The 27,271-nt window shown below is 35.6% G+C and overlaps 2 protein-coding genes across 4 annotated transcripts in view; one reads left to right on the plus strand and one right to left on the minus strand.

The window, feature by feature from the left end:
- The window catches only part of LRP11 (LDL receptor related protein 11), a 65,485-nt gene extending 54,688 nt beyond the window's left edge, over window positions 1–10,797 (plus strand). Inside the window, exon 8 of the mRNA XM_027083617.1 lies at window positions 10,412–10,797. The gene's annotated coding sequence lies outside the window, so the exon portion shown is untranslated. The remainder of the gene's footprint in view (window positions 1–10,411) is intronic.
- Window positions 1–27,271, minus strand: part of PCMT1 (protein-L-isoaspartate (D-aspartate) O-methyltransferase) — a 46,725-nt gene that overhangs the window by 6,107 nt on the left and 13,347 nt on the right. Inside the window, exons 2-7 of one of the 3 annotated variants that reach the window (XM_027083637.1) lie at window positions 21,630–21,734; window positions 20,379–20,410; window positions 10,857–10,961; window positions 8,675–8,795; window positions 6,397–6,482; window positions 2,570–2,786 (exon numbers count right to left, since the gene is read on the minus strand). In XM_027083637.1, the coding sequence (XP_026939438.1) occupies window positions 2,607–2,786; window positions 6,397–6,482; window positions 8,675–8,795; window positions 10,857–10,961; window positions 20,379–20,410; window positions 21,630–21,734 (629 nt within the window). In that variant the 3' untranslated portion in view covers window positions 2,570–2,606. The remainder of the gene's footprint in view (window positions 1–2,569; window positions 2,787–6,396; window positions 6,483–8,674; window positions 8,796–10,856; window positions 10,962–20,378; window positions 20,411–21,629; window positions 21,735–27,271) is intronic. The other 2 variants (XM_027083636.1, XM_027083641.1) reach the window with 2 other exon arrangements.

The following is a 27,271-nucleotide window of genomic DNA, read 5'->3' on the forward strand; positions in this document are numbered from 1 at the left end:
CAGACTACATCTGGCACAGGGCCTCTTCCTCTCTGACTTCCAGTTAATTCTGCCCCATACGATGCCCTGGCAGAGAGAAGAGGGCGGGAGGAGAGAAAACTGAGGTGATTCATAGATGTGGGAGTAGCTGCTTCCCTCTATCACTACAGCTCCTGTCAGGGACCACACCCCACCCCCGCTTCTGCTGTCCCTGCTCTCAGTGGGTTCTAGTAAAATTGTTTCCTTACCTTTAGGTCTAGAGTGGTAACAGCTTCCTACTATCACCCTGGGAACCCCTGGTCCCTGGGTATGTCACATTCTTTACTGGTTCCCATAACCTTTCCCATATTTCTTTGAATAGTCCCTTCATTAAAGTCACTTCAAAATCCTAGCTGAGCACACTTTCTGTTTCCTGCCTGTGACCTTGACTGATAGTTTATGAACACAAACAGAAATAGCAACTTAGGGTCTCTTAATATTTTAAGTTGACCGTTGATGTTTTACCCTTTCAAACATCCTATTTTCTAGTAATTTCTTTCAGTACAAATTTTTTTTTAATGTGGCAGTTGTTTTTTTCCGATTTCATTTCCAGATTTTGTTTTACCTTTATATTCTTTAAACTTCATGATTTACAACTAAGTAACTGATTATCTCTGTAATTAGAACTACATCTTTGGATATAGGAAAATGTGTTTGAACAGAAAATTTGCAATAGAAAAAATTAGAAAGTCATCCTAGTACAACTAAAGAAAAGTTTCCAATGATGCATACATGTAAAATTGCTCGATGTTTTAAAAAGTTGAAGGCCCAAAAGAAAACCAAGTGTATATATATATTTAAATATTTGGTAAATGATTGAACAATTGTCCATAGATTTAAAAATTATTCTAAATTTAATACAAATAGTTTAGTCTTATCAAGGGTAAAATACAGGTGTGTGGAAGCCTGAAGCTTATATAATTGGGTAAGGGGGGAACCTCTTTATGAAGGAAAACAAAAAGGTAGGCTAAAAATAAGACTGTGCATATAAAATTTGGTATAAGGCCATGAAGGACCCAAAGCAAGTGAGGGACCTGAAGCTTAAGTTTCATTAGCTTCAAGCTGAGTCCGCCTCTGGTTATAAAAACTAAAATCCTTTTTATAATTCCTTCATCATTAAATTATGGTACTAATAATGTGTATAAAAGGAGAAATTTTAAACTTATTAATGAAAATCTGAACTCTTACTTGATACCAAATTTCAGTAATTTCAATGATATGTCTGCCCCTTTTATACAGCAATCATACAATTATGTAGTTATGTAACCAGACTAGAAGCAAAAGGAACTTCGTAACTATATCTGATTCTAACTGACAAGACTGATAGCTTTTTAAAACTTTTTTTAAAGAAGTGGCTGTGCTCCAGTTAGAATTCAAAGAAAATAGCTATAACTACATTAGGTGAAGAATTAAAATGCAATTCCTAGTAAGGTATCCCAGCAATGGCCAATCAAAATTAGTCAAAAGTAAAACTCATTTTTGAACAAACTGAGTTAGATTCATTACCATTTTTGCCATTACCATTCATTCAAAAGGTGCCTTTCCTCTTTCCAGAAAACAAAACTGAGAGGTCTATTAAACCTATAATCACCAGTTTACTTATTAAGAAATCATCTTAAAATAAGCACCTCTGTCAAATAAAAGTAGATTCTAAAACAAGGAAGCAGTAAGGCCTTTCTTATTCTGGCATTTAATTTCAAGTAGACTTGGCTAATGTCACTCTTACTTACTCATCTCACTCCCTCCCACTGGAGAGAGTGGGAAGGGAAAGAAGGAAGAGAGGAAAAAGAGAAATCTTGGCTTCAAACGAAATATCCAGATTATGCTGAGACACAGAAACAAAAGTGGGTGTTAAGATGAGCCATGCTGTACTGAAGATTATGCTACATGCTGTTGGCCCTTTGGGAAGGTGTGTGAGACCTGGGCACTCACTTACAGAATCCCCTCCCCTCCCCGGGAACTTAGAGTAGCTTAAAAATTGGCCAGCCTGTTCTATAAAATGGTGGGTTTCTTCCTTATAGTGGTTCTGAAATAAGAGTGGAATGTAAAACAGGCACAGGTTGTCAGACGTCTATGAACCTGATTGAAAGAGAGAAATCAAGCTGAGAGGGAGAATGTCCTCTCTGGGATTCTGACACCTTCGAAAACTGGGACAAGAGTATCTTTTCCCTTCTTTCTCTTTACAACAATGGTATAATAGAGATGAACTGGGGCAGGAAATGATGACCCCTTCTCTTCAGATGACAGCCTTTGTTTCCATGACCGTACAACAGCTATAAAAATGAGTTGCAAATATAGAAACAGAGTGGCTGATACTAAAATAATCTTAGAAAGTGTGGCTGAAAGCCTCTTTAAAAAGAAAAACACCTTTGTGCCAACCAAGTCTCACCCCCCTTTCCCAAAGATGAGTTAAATCAAAAGGACAGACCATGCAAAACTTTTCTACATTTTTAATGTAGTGAATTTCTGATGTTAAAATGGAGCAGCACAAAGGTGACAACCGAAAAAGCAGCTCTTGTAGTCTAATCTCTTAAAATCCACACCCTTTCACCTTGCATGTGTGGAAGAAGAAAGAGCAGAAGATAAAATCACTTCCACCTGGACCACTGCTTTTCTTTATCTGTTAAAGGCACGTATATCACTCCCATCAGAGGCTTCATTTTGACACTGCCATCCTGGAGCTTGTCATACTGCTCCAGCATCTGGTTTCCACCTGCAGGACCAACTGGCAATATCAATCTTCCACCAGGCTTTAACTGGTCTATTAGCTAAAAGAAAAAGAAGAGCACATGTACACCAAGCTATAGATTTTATGTTAACAGTCATTTTACATCACTATACACAACTTTCAGTGTCCATGGGCAGAAAGCAGAAATGTACTTTATTTAGTACATACATACTTCCACTGTTAAACTTGTTACTCAATTACCCACTCACTCATTTACCTACCGACCTTCCCTACTACAGTACAAATGTTCTGACGACAGGGACTGTGTCTTATTCATCTTTGTGCCCTTAGCATCTAACACAGTACCTGGTACAACTGCAATGCTCAAAATGTTTGAGTTGAACCACATAATGTAGGACTATCCTCTTGGGAAGGCCAAAGGCAGAACAGGAAATTTCAATTCCTGTATGCCTATTTTGAATCTTTATAGTTTGCAGGGGAGGAGGGGAAGTGTAGAAAATCAGCAAGGAATCCCTATCCTATCTAAGAATTTAAGGCATCACTGAACCAAAAATAAGGGAACCTTGGTTTTATGACTGAATTTAGGATTACTGGCACCATGACATGACGAAGGAAGGTAGGGCTGGAGTCTCTGCAGCATTAGAACGAGGACGCCCTGTCAATGAAGAACCAAAACTACTCAGTGAAAGCCCCTCTGGTCAGAAAATTTTTAAGTCGTATGTCACAATTTGAATGTAGCCTGACAGATGACCACTGATCAAAAACAGTAAGGAAGAAACCTTACTTTGGATAGTATTATCCCAAGGAAGGGTGTCCTTAAATAAAATTTTTGTTGTCAGCAAGTCTACCTTATTTTTTCCCTTTTAATTTTCTAAATGTCAAGGTTTTTAATGAAAAAATAGCAGGCTTCTTCCCACTACTCCAGTCTTGCTCCCTAAATCCACTCATTTTAAATCCTTTCAGCTGTCTTCTTTCGTAGTGCTTACTTCTAAAGCATGTCTTTTTTTTTTTAACTGAAATATAATTGGCATATAAATAGTGTATTAGTTTTAGGTGTACAATATAAAGATTTGATATATGTATATAATGTGAAATGATCACCACAGTAAGTTTAATTAACATCCATTACCACACATAGTTACAGTTCTTTTTTCTTGTGATGAGAACTTTTAAGGTTTACTCTCTAAGCAACTTTCAATTATATGGTATAGTACTAGTGACTATAGTTACCATGCTGTATAATATTTCCTCTTTTATTTCAAATTATGTGCTAGATGAGGACTAAGCTCTCATACATAAACAGCTGTCCCTCGGTATCCAAGGGGGATTGGTTCCAGGACCTTACCTCTGATACCCAAATCCGCAGATACTCAAGTTCCTTATATAAAATGGTATATTTGCATATAACCTATATATCCCATATACTTTAAATCATCTCTAGATTACTTATTATACCTAATACAATGTGAATACCATGTACATAGTTACCAGGTGTGACAAATTCAAGTTTTGCTTTTTGGAACTTTGTGGAATTTTTTTTTCTGAGTATTTTCGATCCATGATTGGTTGAATCCTTGAATGTGGAACCCTCAGATATAGAGGGCCAACTGTATTCTTCTCCTTTCCCCCAATCCAACCAACATCATAATTTTTTATTAAAACCATTTTCAGTTATGACTGTGTAAATGTAATTTGCAGCTGAGCCAAGAGGTACCCAATGATTGTTTCCTTTCTTATATAATAGCTGTTTTCCCTACAGTTAAAAACTGAAGGTTTTTCTTTTTTCATTCCCTTAATTTTCTTTGTAACTGTTTCTAAATCTTGGTACCCTCCCAGCTTCTTAATGAAATTTTCACGCAGTCAAATCTATCTAATTAGTGCCTTCCTTTTTTTAAATTTTTTTTTAACTGCTCTTTTTTCTTTTTTGGTAGGCTCGCTTCTAGTACCTTCCTCCTCTGCTCTAAATCTGGACTGGTTATTCTCCAGGCCTGCTGCATAGCGTTCATACTGGGACTTCCTTTGCAATAATCCTGGAATCCTGGGAACTCTTACCACCTCTCTCTTGAACAAAATTTCCTACCTTCCTAGATACCATGGCTGCTTCTTTTCAGTTTTTCCTACTCTCTCTCTACTCCCTCATTTTTTGATGATATAATTAAAGCAATTCCTCCAGAAGTATTCTGTGAAACAGTATGTGGAATATTTTTAAAGACAGAGATTGAGATCGGCAAATCTAAAATTATCTTTATTCTATGTATTTAGTGACGTGTGTGGGTATAGAATTCAAGATTGGAAATCATTTTCAATTCAGAATTGTGATGGTTTGCCTCTGACTTGTTCATTCTGATGTTGGTTTTCTATAGTCTGATGCCTTTCTGATTACTGACCCTTCAACGGATTATCTATTTTGCTTTTCTGGAAACTTCTGGAATATTCTCTTTATCTGTAACATTCTGAAATTTCATGGTGATATTGTGGCTCTTTTTTTTTTTTTTAAATTCATGGTACTAGGCACTCAAAAGATCTTTTCAAACTATAGAATTATGTCTTTCAGTTCACAGAAATTTTCTTAGGCCTTAGGGCTAACTGTTCCTCATAAAGACTTCCAAGTAGCAGCCCCGTTATTCATTTATGACTTGTACACCTTTCTACATCATGCTAATACTTCAATTAAAATATGTTAAAACCACTGGTTTGGTCTTTTTTTCAAACAGATAACAGGGCCAGAGAAAATAGCTGATTTTCCTAAGGTCATTCAGCCAGTGAATAAAAAGTCAGTGACCAGAACAAATCCCCTAACTTTCAGCTTCTCATAACTGTCTAAACACACAAAAAAAACCACTTGCAGGTTGGGGAGTAGATGAGACTGGGCAGAAGAGACAGTGTCACTTTTAGCCCCTTGCCATCTAATCAAGAACCATGAAAAAATCACAGGTAATAGAAACCTAAGCCAAGGAGTATTCGGGCTGACGTAAGTTTATCAGAGGCTTACTAAAACGAAAACTCAATTTTGTACTTAAATATTTCCTTGACTATGTAACATATACTACTGGAATATCCTTCCCTCTCACTGCAACTATGCAAATCCTACTATTCTTTAAGATTCAGTTCAAATTCTATTCCTATAAGAAGTCTCCTTGACTATTCTATGCATCATACTCTCCCTCCCTTGAACTCCTACAGTACATATTTTGTTTTCCCTTCAGTATCTATCATATGCTGATACATGTATGACACAGCTCTTCTAGAACATAAGGTTTGTGAGGATAAATGTATGACAAATACTTCCTGGTCTTACCCATGCACCTAACACAGTCTTGCACATTCTGGTAGTTAACAATACACCAAGTGATTATCAGATCATCAACTCCAGAGGGACTGTCCCAGTTCTATTGGTGTACTAGTTCTTAGCCGAATCAAATAGTGCTTTAAATAAGACAGCCATGAGCTGGGGCTTAGCAATTTTCATGTTATTTATACAACTGTCTGCATATGAAAAAACTGCCTACTAACTGCAACTAAAATGCACAGCGTTTCTATTTTTAAAAAGTTGAGCATAATTATCAACCAAAAAGAAAAAGCACAACGTAACATAGATGATATTTTGAACATCAATAGAAGTCATTTCCTATAAATTTTTAAGAGCTTTATTTGAATAAAGCAACAAACACAGAAGAAAACCAACTCACTGCCTGGGGCACAACTGGGGCTGCAGCTCCTACATGAATAGCATCATAAGGGGCTTCTTCGGCATATCCCATTCTTCCATCCCCCACTGAAAGAAAAAAAAAAAGCTTTAAAAATCTGTTCAGATAGAACTACCCAGTGTGAAGAATTATAGGAGATTTAAAGCAGGGAAAGGATAGATTTTTAGATAAAAGATGCTGTGACAACTGGATATTCAAAGAAAAATTAGATACTTGGACCCCTACCTCACACATACACAAAAATGAACGTCACAAAGATCAAAGGTCTAAATGTGAAAAGTTAAAATGATAGTGCTTCTGAGAACTAATATAAGGACATATCTTCATGATTTCAGAGTGCCTTAAACAGGATACAAAAAGCACTAGAAAAAAATTGGTAAGTCTGACTACATTAAAATTAAGAATTTCTATTTATCAAAAAAGTACAGTATGAGAGTGAAAAGGCAATTCACAGAGTGGGAGAAGAGATTGATAATATGTACAACTAGACACAGGGCTAGTCTATAGAAGTCCTACAAATCAAAGAAAAATATAAGTAACTCAATATCTGAATAGGCATTTCACAAAAGAGGAAATCCAAATGGCCAAACATATGAAATAGTGTTCAACCTCACTGATTAATAGGAAAATACAAAATTAAAATCACAGAGATACTGCCATACATTAAGTGGGCAAAAAGAAAAATCTAATAATACCAAGTACTGGTAGAGATGTGAAACAATAGGAACCCTGATACATTACTGTTGGGAATGTAAGTTGTTTCAGTCACTTCAAAAAACAGTTTTTGCAGTATCTTTGGTCACCCTATGAACTGTAACAACAAGCCTAAAGAAATGAGTGCATGTATGATGAGTGTATATAAGCACCTGGACTTACGTACATTGTGAATATATCTCCAAATCAGAAACAGCCCAAAATATCCATCTACAGTAGCATTAATAAACAAATTCTGGTAATGTTCCTACAATAGAATGCTATACAGCAATAAAAATGAACTATATGCAAAAAGAAGGATGAATCTTACAGACACAATAATGAATAAAAGAAGTCATTCATCATAGAATATATACTGTATGGTTCCATTTAGCTGAAGTTCAAGATTAAATTAAACATCATTTATGGAAATGCAATTAGGTAGTAAATGCATAAAGGTAATAATACCACTAGGGAAAAGGGAGGTAGTCATGATGAGGAAAAAGCAAGCAGAGAACTTTCCAGGTACTAATAATGTTCCATTTCTTTGTTTTGTTTTGTTTTGTTTGCGGTACGCGGCCCTCCCACCGCGGCAGCCCCTCCCGCTGCGGAGCACAGGCTCCGTATGCGCAGGCCCAGCGGCCACGGCTCACGGGCCCAGCCGCTCCGCGGCATGTGGGATCTTCCCGGACCGGGGCACGAACCCACATCCCCCACATCGGCAGGCGGACTCCCAACCACTGCGCCACCAGGGAAGCCCCAACAATGTTCCATTTCTTGATCAGTGTGGTGATTAAACAGGTGTTTGTTAAGCTTCACATTTATGTTTTATGCATATTTTGATGTCTGTTATTTTTCACAATATAAAATGTACTCACATGGAAATATGTCCATGCATACTGCTGAATGGAAAAAAGCAACCTAAAGGACAATATGTAGAGGATGAGTCAATTTAAAAACCATGTGTGTGTGCAGTTTATTCATATGTACATTTATATGTCTAAAAAACTTCAGGAGGAAAAAATGGGGCTTTCTTTTTTATCTTACACATCTCTGCACTGTTTAAATTTTTTATATTCGACAACTGTTACTTTGATACTACTTCTTAAAAAGCAATGAAGAAAGAACTCAACATGGCATTTTCTGAAATAGTTAAGTCATATCACCCATGGTCAAGGTAGAACCAGTGTAACATTTTAGAGTAATTGCTTTTTCTTGCTTAGTACTTAAAAGTGAATGTAAAGGGGCTTCCCTGGTGGAGCAGTGGTTGAGAGTCCGCCTGCCGATGCAGGGGACACGGGTTTGTGCCCCGGTCCACGAGGATCCCACGTGCCGCGGAGCGGCTGGGCCTGTGGGCCGTGGCCGCTGGGCCTGCGTGTCCGGAGCCTGTGCTCCGCAATGGGAGAGGCCACAACGGTGAGAGGCCCGCGTACCGCAAAAAAAAAAAAAAAAAAGTGAATTTAAAAAAATGCAATAACTAGCTCTGAGTATTATTTAGCTTGCATGGGATTTTTCTGAAAATAAAAATTCTCCAGAGAGGAAATTTTTAAAGTTTTCTGATACTTACCAACCAGTTGCACTCTCCCTGAAGACAAAAGCATTGGATCATCCTTTCTGACATTATTTACTGAGTCGTCTACTAGCTCTTTAATGTGGTCAATTCCTATGACTTTTCCACTAGGCCCAACCTGGAAGTGAAAGAATAATTCAGTAGTTCACTGGTTTATTTTTCTAAAGTGTCATTAAAGTATTTCTTTATCCAAAGTCATATTCTGCAATGAGAAATCAGGACAAATAAACAGCTTAAGCCTCCAATTAGATTGTTAAACACTCAGTTTATTATAAATTATTTGGCAAATACAACTTTCTCAACTATAACCCTTAAATGAATAATGATACTTCAGTAATTAAGAAGCTAGAATAAATTACAAAAACTTGTAATACTAAGAAAAATGATAGCTTTCTTCAATTTCTAGTTTTTAAATCCAGGATCTTGAAGTGGGACTCATCTGCCAATATTAAATTGTACTTATTAGTGCAACCATTTTTTATTTAAATTCTATTTAAAAGTGTGACTTTAAATATTAAAATGTTACATAAAAAAATTTTTGTATAGGGATTTCTATACCTGATTCTACTGCCACATGTGGGGAATATAAAAATACATAAGGCCCCAAGTATAAATATTAATTGTAAAATAAATTTAACACAATAAAGACTCTGAAGTCAGACCGCCTGTGTTCACATCTAGGTTTCACCACTTACTTACAACTCTATAACCTTGAAAAGTTATTCCATCAATCAGGTTCCTCAACTGAAAAATGAGGAGGAAGGGGGTACACACCTCATAAATCATGTGAGGAGTAAATAAGAGAATACAGGAAAAGCACTGAGAACACAGACTAACACATGGTAAATGTGTGAAAAACACTGATTAGTATCAGTTCCAAAAAGATAACTCAGAAATCTAATGATATTTTAAAAAATGATTATGCCTCTGAAACCATAAACATGTCAAGTATAGAGAAGAAGTCATTAATTAAATACCATTTCTAGTATTTAGTTACATCCCATTAGTGAGGGTTTAACTTGTACAAAACAAGTCAAACAACTGAAAACAAGTATCTGAATCCTTATTGTGTGCCTGGCACTGCTCTGGATGCCTAGGATACATCAATGAAAAAAAATCAGACAAAATTCCCACCTCTCTGGAGCTTACATTCCAGTAGTCTGCCAATTATATATGCACAGCAAATTAAACGGATTCTAGTCCTAAAGGATCCATAAATCCTAACTTAACTAAACCATACCCTTCCAAGCTGGCCTACAGGTACAAGATTTTTCATAATCAACCTGATTTGATTATCTGAACACAGATAAACCTTTACTTCAAGGTGCCTGAGTGGGCCTCCAGACTTATACTGTGGATAGTCATTTACCAGATAAGCCTCTGATGATAAAAATCTGAAGTATAACAAACAACGCTTTTTTTTTTTTTTTTTTGCGGCACGCGGGCCTCTCACTGTTGTGGCCTCTCCCATTGCGGAGCACAGGCTCCGGACGCGCAGGCCCAGCGGCCATGGCTCACGGGCCCAGCCGCTCCTCGGCATGTGGAATCTTCCCGGACTGGGGCACGAACCCGTGTCCCCTGCATCGGCAGGCGGACTCTCAACCACTGCGCCACCAGGGAAGCCCACAACGCATTTTTATAAGAGCATTTTTCTTAATGTAAAAAAAAGCTCTCCTTCAATTCCAATAAACCTGTAGGAGTGTTTGGAAATCAGGCTGTATTCTGTTCTGCCAGGAGAGTACTTGGAAGATTGAAGTTTGGGAGCTACTGGTTGCTTTGTGATCACAGAGAAGAGCATATCGGAAAACGAAGCCAACATGTGGAGGAAAGCAAAGTCAAACCAAGAACCAGAGAGAAACCCATTGTCCATAACAACATTTGATCTTCTTCTGAATCCAGCCATACAAGAAGTCAGATATACCTCTAGACTCTTCCATTAAATTCCCTTCAAGTTCTGCCACTTTGACTGAATGTTCTGTCACTTCAACAACAAAAAGAAATCCTAGGTGATACATATTCTAACTGCTATCTTAATAGAATTTAAAAAGGAACATTTCTTCCAAACATATTCACTTTATGCATATATAGAAAACCTTCAAAAACTGCTAGAGAAAAAAATACACAGCCAAATCATATAATATGCTTCTGTTGGGGCCAGAATGGTAAATAAAGCTCTTACCATACGTGCAAAACATGCAGTAAGGATTCCACTTCCAGATCCTACATCAAGAGCTTTAGCTCCTTCATGCAATTGATCAAATAGAAGTTCTAGTGCATATGCATGCTGCCAAAAGAAAACAAAGCAAGTATTCATTTTTTTTCAAGACTCTATAAAGTATATACACCATGGCATACAAATAAAGTTGCTAACTTGTCACCAAGTTTTCTACTATTGTCATCTACCAAAACAATGAAAACATAACATATTATATACTTATATCTACACAGGAATTACGTATAAGAAAATTCTTGTTTGATTAAAATTCTTGTGTTTTAGATAAAGTGTTCAGTAATTTTAGATCTCCAGTGTGCAAATTTTTTAAATTTAATTAATTCAAAGTCAAAAGCTACAAAAAGATTTACAGTGAAAAGTCTGCATCTCACCCCTGTCCCCAAACAGTCTCACTCCCTAAAAGCAACTAGTGTTACCAGTTTCTAGTGATTTCTTCCAAACATATTCACTTTATGCATATATAAGCAAATACATATGCATTTATAAATTTATTATATCTTGAAGGAGGTTCCTTATCACTATTTAAACAGTGTGTTCACTCTTTCTTAAGGCTGAAGAGTATATTTTTGTATGAATGTATTTTAGTAATAAATATACCTGATGAGAGATATTTAAGTTAGCTTCAATCTTCTATAACGAGATAAAATAATCTTAAAATGTGTACCTGTAAGATAATGTAGTAACCTTTTTAATAATCTTATAAAGTATATCTACAGGACAAATTCCTACAAGTGGAATTAAGGGGGCCAAACGATATATATTTTTATGTTTACAGTATATATAAATGACAAATCAAATAAAATCATGTTGGTTATGCTTTGGACCAAACCAAGAAATAAAGGCTTCTCTACTCCATCCTCTTTATAAACTTACATTTTAGTGCTCTTCCAAAATATGAGGTTAGAATTAATAAATGTTATCTCAACAGCTGCCCTTAAATGCCTGGTATATTCATTATTAAAAATCATCAGATCCAGTAGCAATAAGCACATTCACTCTCAGATCTTGGTTGACAAAAATACATATCCATGAATCCATAGTGACAGTAAGTAAATACATCCTTCTATACATACATAAATGGAGAACAAGGAGAAAATGTTCTCAACTGTTTTTAAATATAGATGAAAAGATGAACTTAGAAAACTGCCATTTGGCAACCATTTCAGTAATAACTGATTGAGGCAAAAATCACAAATGGATGCTAAAACTAGTGTATTATCATTTGATGAGTAACAAGATATTTACATACTCTCAAAGTGTTTGCCCCAGACACTTATTAATTACAAAACGTTAAAGTAGTAACTTTACAATGGAGTTCAGAAGTTTCTTGGTGGAGAAACCTGATTGACACGACCTCAGTCAGATGATTAGAGTTAACATCACCAATAATGGGACACTCTGACATCACATGACATCTGCTAAAATACATCACTTCTGGGATTTTCCAGGCAAATATGCATAACTCATATCTAATCAAGAAGAAACATCAGACAAACCTAAATTGAGAGGCATTCTATAAAATAACTGGCCTATAACGTTCATAAACATTTTCAAGACCATAAAAGAAAAGACTGAGGGATTGTTCCAGATTAAAAAGACAAGGCAATTGAATGAAACTCCTGACCTGCAACTTTCTTTTCCTATAAAGGACATTACTAGAACAACTGATGAAATCTAAATAAGGTCTGTAAATTGGCTAAGTGTTTAATCAATGTTAATTTCCTGATTTGGACAACTGCACTATGGTTATTTAAGTGAATGTCCTATTTTTAAAGGTAAAAAGTATTCTGCCTACAAATTACTCCTAAAGAGTTCATAAAAAAGGAACTATATATATATATATATATATATATATATATATATATATATATATATATATAGGGAAAGGGGGGGAGAGAGAAAGAACAAATGATAAAACAAATGAAGTAAAATGATAACATTTGGTGAGTATGGGTAAAAAGTATATGGGAATCATTTGTACTATTCTTAGAACATTTCTGTAAGTCTGAAATTATGCCAAAATTTTAAAAAAAAATTTTTTTTAATCATCAGAAACAGGTAACATTCAAAATGGAGGACAGAATGGAAACTCCCTATTGTGGAAAACTAACTTAGGTGATAAAAGCTAGAATACTGGTTACCTTGAGGATAGAGGTTGACTAGGAAAAGAGGCCTTTCTGACAGAGGGAGCCTTTTAGGGTGCAGGAAATATTCTGTATCTTGATTTGGGTAGTGGTTACATATATGTACACACGTAAACGTTCATCAAGCTGTACACTTAAGATGTGTGCACTTTATTGTGTGTATATTATAATTTAATAAAAATTTTTTGAAAATACTGTTTATTCCAATCACTAAAAGTGGAGAATCAGACATTTATGTACCTCCTGATGTGATGAACAGAAGAACCATTAAGGAGTTTTCTTGAAAAGAAAAAAAAAGGAACAAGTTAAACACCGCTAGGAAACATTTAACCAAGTTCAGAATATGGGAAATTCTATAGGATAAATGAACAAATTTTGTCAATTAATAAATGGCATTTTAAAAAGGGGGACTGTTAAAATTAAAAGAGACTAAAAAGACTAAAAAAGGCTAAAAAGGTACAATGTAAGGCTCTTGTTTGGATCCTGATTTAAACAAATCAACTGTAAAAGAATTTTTTGAAACACCTGGCCAAGTTTGAACATGGACTAAATATAAGATAATACTAAGGAACATTGTTAGTCATGATATGGTATTGTAGTTGTGCTTTTAAGTCTTTCAGATATATACTATCTGGGGGTAAAATAATATTAGGTTTGGGATTGCTTTAAAATATTTCAGCAAAAGAGAAACAATTATATAAGACAAGATTAGCAAATTTTTGGTAATTACTGAAGTTGGGTGATGGCTACTTGAGGGTTCATTATATTATTCTATTTGCACGTGTGGTGCTGAAAATTTTCCATATTAAAAAGTTAAAAAGAAAAGATGTTAAGGCTATCTTTTCTCACAATTAACATAAAAAGGGGAGACGGCCATTAATAGATGTAGCCTCATATAATCCAAGGATTTTCAAACCATGTTCCAGAAAGTCATAAAGGTTCCCCAGAACCCTTTAGGAGTAACACACAAATGTAGACCGGTGGTTGGTGTGTTTGGTAAAAGGGTAACAGAGAAATAACTAAAATTTTCAATTTTTCATATAGATTCTTTTGCAAAGAGCTTCTTGCCTGATGAATGGAAACCACTAGTACTATGAAAAAGAATCCTGGATTAAGTGTTCAAAGTACTGGATTCTACTGGTTCTGCATTTATTACCCCTTGACTCTGGAACTTATTTTTAGCTCATTGTTCCTCAGTTTCCACATCATTAAAATGGAGAGAAAAAAGTTGTTCCTATTCTGCCTTCTCCATAGCAGTACCACTGTGAGCAAAAGTGATGAAGTATGTAAGTACTTTATAAATTCTAAAGGATTTACGAATAAAAGGTATAATGTTCACATTAATGAAAATTCAACCATTACAGCTCAGTGACCTGATGCTGCTATTCTTTAAGGTACTTCGAAGTCATTTGTAAAGGTAAAATTAACAGTTAATTGATCTTTTACTTCCATTTAGTGTATTTTTGGAAAAACTCTCTCTTAGGAATCTTGTATATAACTGTCAAATAATCAGTGGCTTCCTCTTTTGCTTGGTTAGAGAACAAAATGACTTGGTTAATCAAAAAAATCTAGTTACTACCCTCCTTTCCCTTTTCTCCTGGTATCCTGTCCCATCCATTCCCTTTCTGAACAAGTCGATCCTAAAGCCATTAAGTTGGGCTGAGTAAGGTAGTTGCCCATACCCAGGTGGCAGAGAGAGTAGCTGCAGTGTCCAGTTAGAAGTGTCAGAGCCCAAGCAGGATGAGGAGGGCATCTGTGTTCACATAGGGAAGCAGATCCAAACAGGAGTCAGAATCCAAGGTAGACAAGGAGGATTTCTGCACAACACAGTGGACCAGTGCCAGGTGTCAGACATAAATGATGGAGGACGGGGTGGTATGAGAAGGGTGGGGGGAGAAAGTGACAGCAGCGGGAAATGGGCTATATACAGTCAGATTGATCAAATAAATAAATATATCAAGGAAAAAGGAACCATGTTTTTCACTGTTAGAAGTTAAATATGGAAAGGGAAAAGACAGGAAACCATGCATACTGATATAAATAAATAAATAAATAGGGAAAAGACACATAATCTCAAAGGACCCCCTCACAAAATAATTATTAATTACAAGAGCCAAAAACAGTAACTCTACAGCGGAGAAGGCTGGCAGACACCACCTTAATCAAGTGAACAACATCAGTAATGGGACAAATCAAAATTGTATTGTGATACCATGTAATGAAAACCCAGCATCACTTCTGTGATCTTCCCACCAAAGAGGCATAACCTGAATGGAATCATGAGGAAACGCTAGACAGCCCAAACTGAAGGACATCAACAAAATAACTGGCCTGACTTCTTCAAAAGAGTCAAGGCCATGAAAATCAAAGAAAGGCTGAGGATCTGGTTCAGATCGAAGGAGACTAAAAGAGCAGTGATTCAGCACTGGATCCTTCTGCTATCAAGGACATCATAGGGACAACTGGAAAAACTGAAAACGAGTTTGAAGATTAGATGGTAGTAATGTGTCAATGTTCATGTCCTGGTTTTGATGGTTATGTTGTGGTTGCATAGCAGAATGTCCTTTGTAGGAAATAAACTACACCCTGAAGTATTCAAGAGTGATGGGGCATCATTTCAGCAACTTACTCCCAAAAGGAGTAAAGAAAGGTTCTTGACAGTGTACTCGCAACTTTCCCATAAGTTTGAGATTGTTTCAAAAATTTAAAAAATATCTGACTAACCTTATCTTTCTTTGATGCTTCAAAATGATACAATGGAATACTATCTCTGAATCATCATTATGACCATCAACCAGTGGAACAAGAAAGTGTTAGTTAATGAGGTTTCTATGAGACACATTGGATTAACTTTTACTGAGGAAACTACTGGGGACATTTTATTTAGTCAAAGCTATTGTTCTTAGACAAGAGGCTTAGCCCGAAGAATGGAGTCTCTAAGAGAGAGTTCGTGAACTTTTTTCAGGAAGAAGCTTTTATCGGATTTTTCAAAACGATCAGTATCCCCTGAAAGTTTAATAATTTCCATTAATACAATAACAAGTATCATATTTGTATGAAGTAATCAAAGAAACAAAATAACTCCTTTAACACCTGGGCTTTCCTAAGTCCAAAACTGAAAGGACTAGAAGGGACTTCTTTAAGGTGCCAATCCCTAATCTATAGGCAGTACTGTCCCAACTTAATTCCAAAAGAAACTCAGGAATTTTTTTTCAGTACTACATTTGCATAAGATTTGTTTTTTTAAAGAGGGGTATGCTAAGTTATTATTAAAGTCCCATTCAGATTTAAAATGTCAAAGCCTTCAATCACAATTATTAGCTTTTTACATGCTTTTATCACTATAGCTAATATTCTTCTGGATAATCCAGGCTCATTTCTAAATCTAAAAATTAATTTTTTTTAAAGTTCATTTTTATAATTATGAAAAATTTCAAACCCACAGAAAATACAATGAACATCCTTTTCTCCTCATATAGTCACCAACTATTTATATTGTGCCATACTATTTTACCAAACCACCTGAAAATATGCTGTGGACATAATACTACACTCCTAAATACTTCAGCATGTATCTGCCAAAAAAACCAAACTAGGACATCTTCCTTTGCAACCACATCACCATTACCACACTCAAGAAACTCATTAATTTAGTATCATCCAACATAAACACCACACTCAAATTTCCTCAGTTGTCTCCCAAATCTCCTTTACAGCTGTTCCCCCCACCAATCCATTCAAAGTTCATGCACTGCATGTGCCAATCTAGAATATTCTCCCCCAACTCTGTTCCATCCACCACTTTCCTTTGTCTATCAGAACACTGACTCCTTTTAAAAGACCTGTCCAGTTGTCCTACATAATACCACAAACATTCTAGATGTGTCAATTTCCTCACGGTTAGATTTAGATCAAAGAACTTGAGCAAGAACAGCACACAGGGCTTGCAGGGTAACTCCTACTGCATCACATCAGGATGCACATAACATTGGACCATCTCACTACTGGACTTGCCAAGCTCAACCACTCAGTAAATGTGGTAACCACTAGATCACTCTATTTTCAAGGCATATTTTTCTCTTTGTAATTAACAAGTAATATGTTGAATAATAATCTGAGACTACATGGATATTTCTGTTCCCCAACAACTTTCCTCTTAATGGTTTTAGATTAATTGATGATCTTTGCCTAATTCAATTATTACACTGATAATTACAAAGAACTGATTTTTAAAATTCTATTATTCTTTCCACACATAAGTGGTATTCTTCTGTTTTTCATTTTTTTCCCCATCTTGCTATTTTATTTTTAAATCCCTATGGACTCAGAGATTTTTGTTTCTGAATTCACTGTGCTATAATCCATTGTCTTCACTATCTACCATTTTTTGATTCTCAAATTGTCTCCAATTTGGCTTCTGGGAGTCTCTTTAAACCTACTCCTATGTCCTCCTGACATTACCCCATTAGCCTCTGAGTACTTCTTCACTTTCTGGAATTTAGTCACTTTTCCATGAAGCTCTAGTCTCTTTTAGCAAGAAATAGAATTTGGGGTTCAATATCTGGATGCTAAATATGTTCACTGCTACCAGGATGCCATTTCATGTTTTTCTGTAAGTAAGACTTTGGAAAATATTCCAGGGTTGTAGTTGCTTCCAAACCTGTGACTTTGAGGTTCATTAAATGCAGATACAGAAATGGTCAATAAGCACGTGAAAAGATGCTCAACATCATTATCACTGGGGAAATGCAAATCAAAACCACAATGAGATATCCCTTCATAGCTACCAGGATGGATAAAATAAATAAAACATACAATAACAAGTGTTGAGAAGGAAGTGGAGAAATTGGAAACCTCATACATTGCTGGCAGGGTTGTACAATGGTGCAGCCACTTTGGAAAATAGTTTGGCGGTTCCTCAGAATGTTAAACACAGAATTACCATATGACCCAGCAGATTCCACTCCCAAGTATATACCCAAGAGAACTGCAAACATTTGCACACAAAAACCTGTAAACTAATGTTCATAGTAGCATTATTCACAGTAGCTAGAAAGTGGAAGGAACCCAGATGTCCATCAACTGATGAATGAGTAAACAAAATGTGGTATATCCATACAAGGTAATATTATTTGGCAATAAAAAGAAATGACATACTGAAGCATGCTACAACATAGATAAACCTTGAAAATATTGTGCAGAATATAAAAAGCAGTGATAAAAGGCCACATATTGTATTATTCCATTTATGTGAAATGTCCAGAATGACATAGAAACAAAAAGCAGGTTAGTAGTTGCCAGGACCTGAAGAATCAGGGATGGAAACTGACTGCTAAACAGGTATAGGGGTCCTTTCTGAGGTGATGAAAATGTTCTGAATTGAGATAGTAGTAATGTTTGTACAACTCTAAACAGACTAAAAACCACAGAACTGTATACTAAAAAGGGATAAATTCTATCTTAATAAAGCTATTATTTTTCTTTAAAAATGCACCATTTGCCGTGGAGTTAGTGCCACGTCTCATTTGGTAGTGAACTGGACACTCAGCACCACACTTCAGAGAAAAGAAAAATTTCATGCAGTATTTCCCATTTATCTGAAAAATACCCCTCCAGGCAATTTCCCAAACATGTTGAGTACCAATTCTCTAAAATAACTTTTATTATTAAACGAATACTTCTATATAAATTTTTCTTTTTAAGTAGCACTTCAAAGCGTATTCAGGGATCTTAAGACTACAATTTTTTTGTTAATCATTAATTTCTTTGAATAGGTAATGCGTACAAAAACCATTCCTACTCCATAACTAAAAGAAAAACTCTAAATACTCTTCTGCACTCTACTTCTGTGATGTTTCTTGAAGATCTTGCCATATTCGTATTTACATAACTTTATTCATTTCACTTCACAGTATTTCACTGTATGGATCTACTATAATTTATTAACCATCCACTATTAGTGGACTATTAGTGATTACTGTTATTTTTTTGTTATTATAAATAATGTGTTAATGAATATCCTCAGTTATTTTGTACTTGTGCAAATATTTTATGGAATATCTTGAAATAAAACTGGAGAGTCTAAGGTATATTCATCTCACATGTTTTAGCTATTGCCAAACTGCCTTCCAAAAACACTACCAATTTACTTTCCCAACCAAAAAAATAATTTGTCAGTTTTCCTTTTCTAATACAAAGTAATAAACTTTTGATTTCTGATGATAGGAGAAAAATGGTACTTTATTGTAGTGCTAATTTGCAATTCATTAAATATAAGTGAAGATGACATCGTTTCATTTGGTTAAATGCCAATGTCATTTGTATTTCTTTTTCTATGAACTACGTTCTTGTACTTTACCCACTTCCTTTTGGGCTTAGTAGTATTTTACTTCTTAATATATAGGATACACACATACACATGTGTATATATGTATTCCATATATGTAAATATATGGATATTTGCCCTATACTGTCATATGTATTTCAAATATTTCTCTCAGTTTTTCCTCTTTTGATTTTGTTTATATTTTCCATCTACAGAAATCCAAGATTTTAATGTTTCAAAATATTGAATATATCAGGATTTTTAATGGCTTCTAGGTCTTCTGTTATATTTAAAAAGTCATTTTTATTAAATATTTATAAATACATTGCCTATTTTTTTCTTCTAGTAAAATTATTAGTTCACTATGAATATACGTGTAGAATTTATTTTGGTATAAAGAAGGCTTTAAGTTTAAATAAGAGTTTCTCCAACCCCAAATACTTGCAGAGAATCAGAAAAGCTATTGTTCTTTTCACCAAAAACCAACAGAGTACTGATTCAAATAACTGACATTTAAAACCCAAGAAAATTCGCAACAGATTAAAAGTGCTAAGTAACTTAAAACAGGTCCTTCTCAGAGTTATACAGCTTCATAACTGCTATACGTGACCAGTCCCTAATGAATTATCCAAATAAAATATGAAACATTATTCAACTTGAGATTTCTTTAATATGTCTATTATATTTTTAAAATATTCTCTCCCTTAATTAACACACCTCTAAGTAAATAACCTTTTATATACAATTTTTACATGATTAGATACTAATGACAACCACCAAAAACTTTAATGAGTTTCTACCAAAAAGAGTTCCTTCTACACATCTTGTATTAAGAATAAGATTATTCTTATTAATTAATTACCAATTTACATAACTCATAGATGACAAAACTGATATAATTAAAAGTTAAAAATGTTCTTTAAACCATTTTTACTGAAGAAAGCACTCTTAGAGGAAAAATGTGATCCATTGGTACCCAAATGACCAAAGTTAACTTACCATGTGTGGAGCACTGATTGTTGCTTGGAACCCTGCAAAAGAAGAAGAGAACTACTGATACATTCAACTGTAAAAACACATGAAATACTCCATGTAATTCCTTTTCTAACATCCGTAAGTTGTTTTTCATAATAATTATTTTCACTTTTATGGTCTCAAGAAATAAAACTTTTATTTTGTACTTTACAGTACTGTCATGCACCGTTAAAATTAGAAAATATAATCATGCCAAAGGCTAGCATGCTCAGTGCAACAGTCCCACTATTTCCAAAAATTTCTTCTCCCATATAGTTAGTTAAGGAAGAATTTCATTAAGTTGAGTTGATAAATTTATGATGTTTTTTCTTTAGATTTATAAAAAGAAAATAAGCTTCCATATATCACAGAGTATGCAACACCCTTGCAAAATTAAATTGCTTCATATTTTTGGCACCTTAAAAAAAACTAGAACTGGCAATCAGAGTAGCTTAAGAGACTAATAAGCTACTTCAATTTACTCTTTACACTATCAACTAATGTTAATTAAAACAATCTTTTCTCCATTTTTAGCTTTTAGTTTTTTCTTCCAGTGTTGCTTTCTCAAAACTTATTTACCTGCTTCTGCGTCTGAAGCAATTTTCACTGAGCGGTGGTAGCAGGTGCCTTCGGGGTTCAGAAGCTCCCCAGGATCTTCTCTGCTGACTGTTAGAGTGCTTCAAAAGAAGGCAGCACGGCAGCTGGCCCACAAAATCCTGAGGCACTTCTAAGCCTCAAAGGCGCCCACTGCCAAGGCTCAGCAGTTCAGCAAAACCTGCTTCAGGAGAAGGAGTTAAATATGGAACTTTCTAAAAACAAGCACAAACCAAAAAATTCAGGGCAAGTGAAGCAGAGAAGTCAGCAATAACTTAGTTACCCATTCCCTTTAATACTGATTTTTAAGATTGATGCTAATGCAAAACCAACCTTAGTCAACACTGAAGACCCTAAAGAAAACTCAGCACATAGCTTAAACTGTAAGTTTTCATTTAAAGTATGTTTTAAGAATATTTTTATAGAATTCTTATATGTATTGTTTAAAAAATAGAAAAGACACTTCATATATTACATCATTTTATTAAACTGGGTAAGTTTGGGATTATGAAACTTACTAAGGCATAAAACTCAAATTAGCAAGGTACTAGATACACATCTGGGTCCCAGCCTATTTTTACTTACATAGATTACAGAGTAAATGAGTAAAATTTGTGACGTTTTCAGAAATCCAAAGCTTACCTATTGATTGTGGAGAATCCATATAAGGGTTACACTTTGCATAGTGAGAGCGGTCTGTGGCCAGCATTACTTCAAATACTTTATCTGTCTTGATGATTCCATTTTCTGAAATGAATGAAGCAATATTTTAAGCTGGAAGTGGCATAATCAGAGATATTTTAGAATAATTATTCTGGCTACACTGTAGAGACTAGATTGGAAGAGAGCAAAATTGAAAGTTGTTGCAATGGCTCAGGTAATCACAACCTGGTCTTTAATAATGAAAGTAAGGATGAAGAAAAGTAGAAGGATTTGAGTTATATTTAGTAGGTAATGTATACCTGACTGACTAGATTTGGAGGTGGGAGGGGGGTAATGGTTGAAATGTTGATGTCATATACTGATTTGCAAAATCCTAGACAAGGATCAGAGCTAAGGAAAAAAAGGACAAGTTATTTATTCAGTTAGGAGCTACTGACCATACGCATAGAGATATATAGCGGTCAGTTGGATAAATGGATCTGGGGCGCAGGAGAAAAACCTACAACAGAGATATAAATTACTAGTTGTATAGATGGCAACTAAACCAATGGCAGTGAACTAAAGTGGCCAGGTAAGAATACACAAAAGTGTACATTTAGGAGAAATGCAAAGGAAGTAGAGCCTTCAAAGATTATGACAAGGAGCAGACACAGAGGTAGATGAAAATCAAGCAGATATACTGTTACAGAGCCCAAGAGAAACAAATTTTTCAAGAAGGAAAGCAAGGTCAATATGCTCTTCCCTCAGTGTCCATAGGGAGCTGGTGCCAGAACCCCAGCAGATACCAAAATTTGTGGATGCTCAAGCATCTTATATAAAATTGCATAGTTTTTGCATATAACCTACGCATCTCCTCCCATATACTTTAAATCATGGTTAGACTACTTGTAACACCTAATACAAGGTAAATGCTATGTAAATAGTTGCCAAACATGTGGCAAATTCAAATTTTGCTTTTTGAAATGTTATGGAACTTTTTTTTTCTTCAAATATTTTCAATACACAGTGGGTTGAATCCATGGAGATAGAATCCATGGGTATAGAAGGCTGACTGTATATATTTGCTCCCCCAACTATCAATTCTTTAAGATTAAATATAATGTTAAACTTCAATAACCCTTATTAACCATGCACACAGTAATTATTCAATAAAGGCGTTATTAACTCACTCAGTAAGTTTACTGTCTAATACATACCAGACACAGTGCTACATACTTAGGGTGATAATAAACAAAATAGCATAGTTCTTGTCCTTACAGCTCTAAAATCTGTAAGATTAAATGTATCAACTTGACTTTAACAATCCAGAAATAAATTTTTTAATCAAAACATGCTTTGCTTTATTTGGCTACACTATGAACAACTTTTTTTTTCAGATTTCTTTTTTTTTAATTGAGGTATAATTGACACACAACATTATATTAGTTTCAGATATACAACATAATGATTCAATATTTGTATATGTTAGAAAATGATCTCCACAATAAGTTAACATCTATTACCATACAGTTACAGAATATTTTTTCTTGTGCTGAGAATTTTTAAGATGTACTCTCTCAGTAACCTTCACATATGCAACAGAGTATCATTAACTACAGTCACCATACTGTACATCCCCATGACATTTATTTTACAACTAGAAGTTTGTATCTTTTGACCACCTTCACCCATTTTGCACCCCACCTGCCTCTAGCAGCCACTAATCTGTTCTCTGTATCTATGAGCTTGGTTTTTTGTTTATTTTTTTAGATTCCACATGTAAGTCAGATCATACAGGATTTGTCTTTCTCTAACTTATTTCCTTTCACATAATAGCCTCAAGGTCCATCCATGTTACAAATGACAAGATGTCATTCTTTCTTATGGATGAATAATACTCCATTGTATATATACATCACAGCATCCATATCTATTCATCCATGGATGGACATTTAGGTTGTTTCCATATCTTAGCTATGGTAAATGATACTGCAATGAACATGGGGGTGCATATATCTTTTCAAATCAGTGTTTTTGTTTTCTTTGGATAAATATGCAGAAATGGAATTGCTGGATCATATGGTAGCTGTATTTTTAATTTTTTGAGGAACCTCCATACACAGTTTTCTGTAGTGGCTGCAACAATTTATACTCCCACCAGTAGTGCACCAGGGTTCCCTTTTCTTCATAATCTTGTAAACACTTGTTATTTCTTGTCTTTTTGAGAACAGCCATTTTAACAGGTATGAGCTGACAGTACCTCACTGTGGTTTATGATTTGCATTTCCCTGATGATTAATGATGTTGAGCATCTTTTCATGTACCTGTTGGCATTCTGTATGTCTTCTTTGGAAAAATGTCTGTTTAGATCCTCTTCCCATTTATTTAATGGGGATTGTTTGATTTTTTTTGCTATTGAGTTGTATATACTTGGGATATTAACCCTTTATCAAATATATGATTTGCAAATATCTTCTCCCATTCAGTAGGTTGCCACAGCTATTTTAAAATGAGACTTAAGCATCATAAGAAGTTTAAAATATTTATGCAAATGAATTTAATGTATTCATCAACTGTGGAGCCTCCAGGTTCTAGAGGGTAATGGTGCCCACCAGAATCTGAATTTCTCCACATAGCCATTCAAAAACCACCTAAACCTAAGATCAAGAAGGGGCATAAACAAAACCACACATGACCCATGCCTTCACATTACTAGGACATAGAGAATATCCAGACTTCATATTACTTACCAGTAGAAAAATAAACAACACATTCCAACAAAGCTTCTGCTATTGCTGCAAGCCTGTGGGTATAGAAAGCAAAGGTAGGGACTGAAGTTTAAAAGACTAAGTAGAAGGAAGTAGGGAATGCAGATGAAGCACAGACAAAACTATTCCCAGAAAGAGAAACTACAACACTAAGTACTAAAATAGTGAACACAGGTCTGGGACTTAGAAGTTCACTGTACTGGCTACAAGGAAGGAACTTAAACATCAGTAGGCTAACAAAGGTCCCAATACCATTCAATGGCGAAAGAACAGTCTTTTTCAACAAATGGTGCTGGGACAACTGGATAGCCACATGAAAAGAATAAAGTTCAATCTTTACCTCATATCAAATACAAAAATTAACTCAAAATGGATCAAAGATCTAAACAAAGAACTAAAATAATAAAAATCTTAGAAGAAAATACTGGGGTGAGTCTTCATGACCTTGGATTTAGCAGTGGATTCTTAGATATGACACCAAAAGCATGAGCAATAAGAGAAAAAAAATGGATAAACTGGATTTCATCAAAATTAAACACTTTTGTGCTTCAAAGGACATTATCAAGAAAAAGGTAGGGCTTCCCTGGTGGCGCAGTGGTTGAGAGTCCACCTGCCAATGCATGGGACACGGGTTCGTGCCCCGATCTGGGAAGATTCCACATGCCGCGGAGCGGCTGGGCCCGTGAGCCATGGCCACTGAGCCTGCGCGTCCGGAGCCTGTGTTCCGCAACGGGAGAGGCCACAACAGTGAGAGGCCCGCGTACCGCAAAAAAAAAAAAAAAAAAAGAAAAATGTAACTCACAGAACGAGAGAAAAATAATTTGTAAATCATACAACTGAAAAAGAACTTTTATCTAGAATATATAAAGAATTCTTATATTTCAATGTAAAAGGACAAATAACTCAATTTTAAAATGTGCAAACGATCTGAACAGACATTTCTCCAAAGAAGATATACAAATAGCCAATAAGCACATAAAAAGATGCTGGACATCATTAGTCATCAGGGAAATGCAAATTAAAACCACAGTGAGATACCATTTCATACCCACTAGGATGGCTATAATCAAACTGTCAGATAATAACAAGTATTGCAAAAATGTGAAGAAATCAGACCCTTATGCACTGCAAGTAGGAATGTGAAATGGTGCAGCCACTTTGAAAAACAGCCTGGCAGTTCCTCAAATGGTTAAACAGAGAATTACCATAGGACCTAGCAATTCTACTCATATGTGTATACCCAAGAGAAGTGAAAACGTATGTCTATACGAAAACTTGTACACAAATGTTCACAGCAGCATTATTCATAATACCCAAAAAGTGGAAACAACCCAAATGTCCATCAACTGATGAACAGATAAACAAAATGTGGTATATATCCATACAATGGAATATTATTATGTCATAAAAAAGAATGAAGTACTGATTCATTCATCCTATTATGTAGATGAACCTTGAAAACATTATGCTAATTGAAAAACTCAGTCACAAAAGCTCGCATATTGTATGATTCTATTTAATGAAATTTCCAGAATAGGCAAATCTATAGAGAAAGAAAATAGATTATTGGTTGCTTATGGTTGGGGGAATAGGAGGGCAAAACAGGGTATCTTTCTGAGGTGATGAAAAAATTAGATGACCATGGTAGCGGTTGCACATATCTGTAAATATATCCAAAACCACCGAATTTTACAATCTAAATTAGTGAATTATATAGTATGGAACTGTACTTTAAATTTAAAAAAAAAATTTAGTGGGACCAGGGATGGCAAACACAAGAAGCAATGCTTCTGGGGGAGAATCATACAGGCAGGGAAAGGATGGTGCCTCTTGATATGGCAATGTAGGGAAAGAAGGAAGAAAATTAAGGATCCTACAGAATCAGAAGAGCAACAAGATATGCCAACTCCCCCCCTTTTCTCACCACTATTACCAATATCATTATCCATTAAAGAAACTGCAAGTCACTATACTGACAGAAGTGCTCTTGAACTGTGTCCACTAAATGCCTAAAAATAGGAAAAACAAACAAACAAAAACTCCAGTCAAAGCTACTATAAAAAGTGTAAAAAGAAAACAATACGCAGGGCTTCCTGGTGGCACAGTGGTTAGAAATCCACCTGCCGACAGGAATAAAGACACAGATGTAGAGAATGGACTTCAGGACACATCAGGGGTGGGAAGGGTAAACTGGGACGAAGTGAGAGAGTAACACTGACAGGTATACACTACCAAATGTAAAATAGATAGCTAGTGGGAAGCAGCTGCATAGCACAGGGAGATCAGCTCGGTGCTTTGAGACCATCTAGAGGGGTGGGATAAAGAGGGTGGGAGGGAGACGCAAAAGGGAGGGAATATTGGGATATACGTATGCATACAGCTGATTCACTTCGTTATACAGCAGAAACAAACAGAACATTGTAAACCAATTATACTCCAATAAAGATGTTAAAGGAAAAAAAAAAACAAAACGTGAACTACCTTTGGAGGCTAGAGATTAAAGCAAAATGACCGTTTAAAAAAAAAAAAAAGAGAATCCACCTGCCAACGCAGGAGACACAGGTTCCAGCCCTGGTCTGGGAAGATCCCACATGCTGCAGAACAACTAAACCTGTGCGCCACAACTACTGAGCCTGCGCTTTAGAGCCTGCGAGCCACAACTACTGAAGCCCACAAGCCACAGCTACTGAAGCCTACGCGCACCACAACTACCAAAGTCCGCACATCCTAGAGCCTGTGCTCCGCAACGAGAAGCCACCACAGTGAGAAGCCCGCGCACCACAACGAAGAGTAGCCCCTGCTCCCTGCAACTAGAGAAAGCCCGCACACAGCAACGAAGACCCAACGCCACCAAAAATAAACAAATAAATTAGT

Source organism: Aethalodelphis obliquidens, unplaced genomic scaffold (assembly GCF_003676395.1).
Source record: "Aethalodelphis obliquidens isolate GAN/ISIS:26980383/991018 unplaced genomic scaffold, ASM367639v1 scaffold3, whole genome shotgun sequence".
NCBI classification, from domain to species: domain Eukaryota; kingdom Metazoa; phylum Chordata; class Mammalia; order Artiodactyla; family Delphinidae; genus Aethalodelphis; species Aethalodelphis obliquidens.